Source organism: Malania oleifera, chromosome 1 (assembly GCF_029873635.1).
Source record: "Malania oleifera isolate guangnan ecotype guangnan chromosome 1, ASM2987363v1, whole genome shotgun sequence".
NCBI lineage: Eukaryota > Viridiplantae > Streptophyta > Magnoliopsida > Santalales > Ximeniaceae > Malania > Malania oleifera.
The window spans coordinates 3,301,587-3,309,759 of NC_080417.1; the positions used below are offsets into that span (position 1 = coordinate 3,301,587).

The window sequence follows — 8,173 nt, forward strand, 5'->3', positions numbered from 1 at the left end:
GGTAAGTTTGTGCAGAGTTTTGTATTTTGGGACAGATATTTTTGGAGAGTGTATTGTATGATGTGTATGAATGTATGGATTACGTTTTCGCTGCATAGATATGATTTTATATTCAGATTTACCCCGATGCCTTCTGAGACTCGAGTTCTATAGGAGGAAGTATCAAAACAGTTTATATATATATATATATATATATATATATATATATATATATATATATATAAAATGATGTAAATTTTGAGGTCGTCATAGTGTTGTTATGTAAGGATAGATATGAGTTTTTATAATATTAGTATTGAATGTGATTTTAAACTGATTGTTGATTGGATTAATAATGATAAATACATGATGTATTTATGAAATTTTTGGAAGGAGTTTGTTTCAGAGCTTCAAGGTGTTCGATTCTCTAGTCAAAACATTTATAAAGGGTCTAATCAAAACATTTATCAATTTATTCAAAATTGAATAGACAATTTGGTCCACCGCCTCGCCGCCCAATAATTTCGTTTGCGACTTTATCGACCTCCGGTCGGTTCAACCAACGCAGACCGTGTCCCTTCCGATACAAGAACTTCTCACCAGAAAACAAAAATTTAGATTTGTCCAAAAATTAGGGACCGGACGTCGGTGATGAAGTCATTTTCCACTTCTGAAGATTTTTATGCGGCTCGAACCGCTGACGCAACCTTCAAAGGCATTGAGATCAGCGAGTACGTCACTCGTCCAAGGCATTGAGATCAGCGCGTACGTCACTCTTGTCATCGTCACTACTCCACTCTATAAATATTCTCCCCCACCCTCACTCGATCACCATCGCACTCGCTCACTCTCTCCGTAGAAAGATCATCTGCAGCAAGAGGGATTAATGGCGAAATCATCTTGTCCGGAGCACGAGCACCCGCGGAAGGCCTTCGGATGGGCTGCCAGAGACACGTCTGGCGTTCTCTATCCCTTCAACTTCTCTAGAAGGTATTTACTCTCTCATCGATTTCTTCCTCCATCCGCCAATCTGTGCTCGTTTCCGTTCATTGCTTTTTATTTTTTCTAGTTTTTTTGAATCTGAGTCGAGTTTGGATGGTTAGACATTCTGAATCCTGCGATCCACGCTCCATTAGCATCTTGCCATTCTTTCTCGCCTACATTGTTTTCTCGGTAATTGATGCAAGAATCTGTGTTGCTGAAACCTCACATCTCTTTGGCTTAAGGATGTTGATATAATTTTTGAACTCTTCGAAAATATTTTTATCTTTTCGTGAGGTTTATGAATATTTTAAAACCTTTAGAAATGTGCATATCTTTTTATATTTCGCAATTCATGTAACACATCTTCATTTGAGAATTACAAGTCTCTCCCTACTGCGATTGTCACTGAACTTAACTAGGCTCTGTAGTTTGCAGTTTGGCTATTTGAAATGTTAGGCAACTACAATAATTAATTCCTTTATAAACTTAACTATGAGATCTGATTATATTTGATTTTTTGCCATGGTGATTGAATGTTGTTGGATTATTATTTTTAATATTGGTGGTTTCCATAGGGCAACTGGCGAGAAGGATGTTACATTCAAAGTACTGTATTGTGGGATTTGTCACTCTGATCTTCACAGCGTGAGAAATGAATGGGGCATTTCTACATATCCTCTAGTTCCTGGGTATAAGTCCTATCTCTCTTCTTTCCAGTTTTATTTTTAGCTTTATTGGTGGAATCTATGCCAAACAAAAGTCTCCACTGTCAGTGATTAATCAGTTTTATGCCTCAGCATCACAAGGGTATGACACTGAATAATATCACATATTGCGAAAGCTGAAGGTCCAAAATATATGTTGGTGGAGGCACATATATTAGATGAACCACATATTCACACAGTTATTGATGTTTGTCTACTTGCAAGCACAAACTTTTCATAACCCAAATTGTCAAAAATTGCAGGCATGAGATTGTAGGCATAGTTACAGAAATAGGGAACAAGGTGCGAAATGTCCAGGTTGGAGATAAAGTAGGGGTGGGGTGTATGGTTGGAGCTTGCCACTCGTGTGACAATTGCAATAACGATCTTGAGAATTATTGTCCCAAAGTGATATTAACCTATGGTGCCATTAATCGTGATGGAACCAACACATATGGTGGCTATTCAGACATGATGGTAGTTGACGAGCACTTTGTGATTCAGATTCCAGAAAACCTTCCTCTTGATGGTGGTGCTCCTCTCTTATGTGCGGGGATCACAGTGTACAGTCCCTTGAAATACTACGGCCTTAACAAGCCTGGGATGCATATTGGTATAGTCGGTTTAGGCGGTTTGGGACATGTGGCCGTGAAGTTCGCAAAAGCTTTTGGGGTTAAAGTGACTGTAATTAGTGGCTCACCCAAAAAAAGGAAGGAAGCCATGGAGCATCTAGGTGCTGACTCGTTTCTGGTTAGTCATGATCAAGATCAAATGAATGTAAGGCCTTAAACATGTTGCTGTAATTGAGTCTGTAAATTATTTGGTGTATTGTTTCTAAGTAATTTGACTTATTTATGGTGTGGTAGGCTGCCATGAGCACAATGGATGGTATCATTGATACGGTCTCTGCAGCTCATCCTCTTTTGCCATTGCTAGGCCTATTGAAGTCTCATGGAACTCTAGTCATGGTTGGTGCTCCAGACAAACCGCTTGAGCTACCCATCTTTCCTCTCCTTATGGGTAAGGAAATTATGATGTGTGACCCTAAAAATTAGTTCCACTTATTTATTTTGTTGGGGTGTGGAATGGGGTCTGGGGGTGGAAGAGGTAAAATTGTTATATAATCCGTCTAAAATCTTACATATTCGTACTCTGTTTTCGTAAGATACAGTATTTTGGGTTTTAGCTGTTTTAGGTTTCTATGAAACTCATTCTACTTACCATAGCTTCGTCGTTGAGAATTAGAAAGGGCATTATACAAACGGAAAAGGAAAATTTCTTAGTACAGTTCTGATTTGACTTTGGTTACTCACATGATCTCGTTTGTGTTTTCCTTCCCATTCTTCTTAAGTGGTAGCTTTGTTATGGTGAAAATCAGTCATTCTTTAACATTGATTGTGAATTGACAGGGAGGAAAGTGGTGGCTGGAAGTTGTATTGGTGGCATGAAGGAGACACAAGAGATGATTGATTTTGCAGCAAAATACAATATAACACCCGATATTGAGGTTATTCCAATGGACTATGTGAACACTGCCATGGAACGTCTTGTAAAAGCTGATGTTAAATATCGTTTTGTTATCGACATTGGGAACACATTAACTGCTGCCGAGTAAACCATGCCTAGTAACTCTCAAGTTGCCTCAGATACTAAGTGAAAAGGATGAATTAGAGGAGGTTCTAGTGTTGTTCTTTCACATTCTCTCTCTCTCTCTCTCTCTCTCTCTCTCTAGATTTTGTTTGTGGAACATTTCTTTTCTAGTTTTCCTAAGGAAAGATTGTAATCTCAAAATTTCAGCAATTAATGGGTTTAGACTATGTATATCAGCTGGGCGTATGAAAATTATTATTCAATTCATTCACTGTAATTGCTTCTTCCATTATAAAAAATAAGGTTATTTGTGACGGTTCAAAACTGTCAATAATACTCACAAAGTCGTCACTACTAGTATTAGTGATAATTTTGTGAGTATTAGTGACGGTTTTCAATTAGTTGCTATATCTGCAGTTACTAATGCTTATTAGGGACGAATTTTTGAAATCGTCAATAATAATAGAGTATTAGTAACTGATTAAAACTGTCACTAAAAACTTAAGCCTATCACTATAGATTTTACACCGGTTCAACTAAAAATCATCACTAAAAGTCGGTATTAGTGACGATTTAAAATTCGTCACTAATGCTTTATTATTAATGATGATTTTAAAATTGTCGCTATTGCTCTCCAGAATCATCATTAATATTATGGCTTTAGTGATAGTTTTAATAGTATTAGTGACGGTTTTAAAATCGTCATATTATTCTCCAAAACCGTCACTAATACTATGCATTTAAAACCATCACCAAAGCCATATTATTAGTGATGGTTTTGAAATCATCACTAATATTAGGCTTTAGTGACGAATAAAAGCGTCACTACCATACTATACCATCACTAATACTTAAATTAGGCAATTAGTAGTGACGATTTTAAAATCGTCACTAATAATGTTAAATTAATTTTTTTCCCAATTATTAGTTCCTGTAAAAATCTGTGATTACATTTTCTTATACATAACATTAAACCATAATTGCTAAAAAATTCATAAATTATTCAAAATTATAATTCAAATTTAAATATAAATACAAATATATTATATAAATTCAATACAAAAATATTATACAAATTCAAATTTAAATACAAATACATTATATAAATTCAAATTCAAATACATTTCATCTGTTTAGATGACAAAAAAAATCAAAAGTTGCATCCGTAGTACATGACATCGTGCTGACGTTGTCACAGTTACAAACCATACAAATTAAGAAAATTTTAAAAATTAGTATACGCTTTTTGAAAAATTTTGGCAGCATTTGTCCTATAAATATAACATTTTCCATAGAGATGTGCTCCAAACTTAGGTGTTTACAATAAACAGTTCACAATAATCCAACTAGTAATGAATTTTACGAGTACACAAGAGGTTCATATAATAAGCATTAAATAATGTAACGTGTTCATGCATCCCATAAACAATATATATCAGAATATAGTTCTATGAAAAAATAGAATGTGATGTTTATGGTTTACATGACTTCCATAGGACTCTAAAACAATTATAATAATCAAATAATGCAAATGAGCTCATGATTGATAGAATTTTCACTTAGCATATGCAAAAGTAAATTTAGAGATAAAGTTCAAAGTTCATTTGAAATTCACTCATTTTATAAAAAATGTTTTAACATTTAGCACACTATAACCATATGAGCATATGATATATGACTATGATTATTTTGGAAAAAGCTAACAAATTTTCGCAGCATGCCGTCTATTAATAGAACATTTCCTAAACCTCTAAGTCACAAAAGCATGCAATTCACAATATTTTTGCATCATACAGATGTTATTTAGATTAAGATATGCAACAACCTAAAAGTATCTACCAGCAGGCAGTGCACATCACTGTATCAATCATGCAAGTGGCGTTCCAATCAAGCATGCAGTCGTAATGTCCACTACCAGCATGCATTTTACAAGATATATCAATCCAAACATGCAGTCCAAAAGTTAAATTATCTATTAAACTAGAAGTTCAAACTTTATGACATAATATATAATTTGCCTATACAAGACAAGCTCGATCTAATATTACAGGCAGCTAATGAGGATGTGAGTATCGGTTCATCTAATTACATAAAAGATTAAACTACATGCATTGCTATTTTGTTCGAAGATTTCATGTTTTGGACTTATATCTGGATTTAGATAAAAATTAATATAATTTTATATTATATTTTTTCTTAATATACTTGCATTTATTTTTATTTAAAATTCATACTCGAGTTTATTTGTAAGTAAATTTTGATTATGTTAGTTTCATAAAATTCTCTTGAGTTTATTTTTATGCATATTTAATTATACTAATTTTATCTTTAATATACTTACATTTATTTTTGAGTTAAGAAATGTTTTAAACCCTTCGAGTATTTTACATCATTAATTTTTACTCAAGAAAATATTTTTTAACATGAAAATTTTGTGGCATGAGTTTATTTATACGTTACATATTTTACAAAAATATGAATAAAAATTACACGAGTTGATTTTTTTTACGTTGCATCTTTCACGAAAATATGAGTAAAAATGTGTAGTAACCGGGAAAAATAAAATTAAAAATAATAATAATAATAAAATAATAAAATAAAATAAATTAATTAAATTAACAAGTAAAATGAATAGTATGATAAGGAAAATATATATATATATATATATAAATAAGTTATTAGGATATATATATATATATATATATATATATATATATATATATATATATACATATATAATACATATAAGTTAAAAGTAATAATGATATATATATATATATACATAATAGTGCAAACTTCTTGAAGAAGTTTGCTTTAAGTTTGGAAGTGCTGTCTATCTCTCCTCTCTCTCTCCTACGACTCTCTCTCTCTCTCTCTCTCTCTCTCTCCCTCTTCGATTCCGGGCTAGTTTTACGCCGGATCGACAAACTGAAGCCACCACGACGCTCCTGGCGAAGTTCTCTGCAAATCTGTCGAAGCGGATTGTCAGGGAAACGAAGTTGGATTTCATTCCAAATCCAGGGTAAGACTATATACTCAATATTTGGATTTTTGACAGTTGAAGAAAGTGATATACGCATTGAAATATTAAAGTTTAATACTGGGAGTTTTGGTTTCCAAAGGTGTTGATTGGAAACGTTGGGAATCATCTCTAAGTTGAGGTAAGACTTTTTAAACCGAATTTGACTTAGTGGTAGCTGTAGAAAATGTTGTGCGTATGAAAATACTGAACTTTAATTCTGCGAGTTTTCGTTTCCAGGGTTGTTGAATTGGGAACCCTGCAGGTGCAGGGAAGATTTTCTTAGATGCTTTGCAGGAATCAGGTAATGGGATTTACTAAGTTAGTTTTGTATTGAGAAAATGCATGTATATATATGTAGCATCTGGTTTCAGGAAAAATAAATATATTTATATATATGATTTATATTTGGAAAATACTGTGTAAATGATGATATGTTGAATACGTGAAAAATTTGTTAAGTGTGGCATGAGTATAAAAATGTTGTGAAATACTGTTTTCTGGGAATGGGGATGATATGCATTTCTATGATGGAAAATCGGTGTATGGGCCGAGATATATATATATGATTTGCCGATGTACAGGCCGTACTATGTGGATATGTTTGTCGGCGTACAGGCCGTGCTATGTGGATGAGATTTGCCAGCGTACGGGCCGAACTATGTGATTTGCCAGCGTATGGGCTGTGCTATGTGTTTTGCCGACGTACAGGCCGAGCTATGATAAAATGTGTAATTCCGGCGTACGGGCTGACGATTTTCATGAAATATGAATATGTGAAAAATGATATGACTGATTTGATAATTATTGATATGAGATATCCATGTATCACGATTTTTAGTATATGTATATGATATCAGAACCTGGTTGGCTTGGTCTAGGCTAGCACTTGCACGGTACCGTTGCTATGTGTCCATGGTCCTCGTGATCATGATATCTGTGTCAACACCACTGTACGGAGTGGTGTGAGATTAGATGGTCGATGTGGTTATTTTCAAAAAGTGTGCTGTTATCGCCCTTGGTGTATGGACCAGGTCTAGCAGACCCATCGGACCTACAGACTACTGTTTGACTTGGCAGTGGTCGGCCAACCATTGTCAGGTCCCGCCTTCGAGCCACACAACCCAGTCATGTGGGGGTAATACATAACAACAGCCAGCTTAACTACCAGATTGTTTTATGTTATTATTATAATGATATGAGATGAGATATGCTTATGAAAATGCAGTATGTTTTGCCATATTTTAATATACATATGTTTCCCAGATCTTGATAAATGGTATTGAATATGTTATGTATGGTATATGTAGAACACAGAATACTCATATTGCCACACACTAGTATTAGTTTATTTCCCTTACTGAGAGGTGTCTCACCCCTAAATTTTACAAACTTTTCAGGAGCCCCTGATAGGCGAGCGGGAAAAGTCCCGCTGAACTAGTGTTGTGTATCTGCACTTTTGAAGGGTAAGTTTTGTAAGGACTGTTAGATTTTGTGGGAAATATCCCTAGGTTTTATTTTTGGGATGTATATATGAAAATACAGTGATTGTAGTAACTCTGAAATATTGTGGTATATGGTATTGAGATGTACATGTTTGTATATTTTCTGTTACTAGGGCTTCTGCTTTATGTTCTGATATATCCCTGGTGCCCACGGGCCCAGGTGGATTGTGACCTGCTGAGTTGGAATATGAGATATGTGATATTGATATTATATAATAAATAAATAAATATGTGAAAAAATGAGCAGGTCATGACAAAATGAGATTTTCATGATATTATTTTAATTGTACAAATTATATAATAAAAATATTTTTAAAACCCCTTTTGGCAAAGAATGTTCAAAATTACAGATGCTCGGTACTGTAACTTAAAGTTTAAATGGATCAAAGTGC

The 8,173-nt window shown here is 34.1% G+C and overlaps 1 protein-coding gene across 1 annotated transcript; it reads left to right on the plus strand.

Annotated features, from left to right (window-relative positions):
* The first annotated feature begins 793 nt into the window (after nucleotides 1-793).
* Nucleotides 794-3,490, plus strand: LOC131165296 (probable mannitol dehydrogenase). The gene is made up of 5 exons (XM_058122954.1): nucleotides 794-969; nucleotides 1,539-1,652; nucleotides 1,931-2,444; nucleotides 2,534-2,687; nucleotides 3,077-3,490. The coding sequence occupies exons 1-5, from the start codon at nucleotides 866-868 to the stop codon at nucleotides 3,280-3,282; spliced, it is 1,092 nt and encodes a 363-aa protein (XP_057978937.1). The 5' UTR covers nucleotides 794-865; the 3' UTR covers nucleotides 3,283-3,490.
* Nucleotides 3,491-8,173: the final 4,683 nt, after the last annotated feature.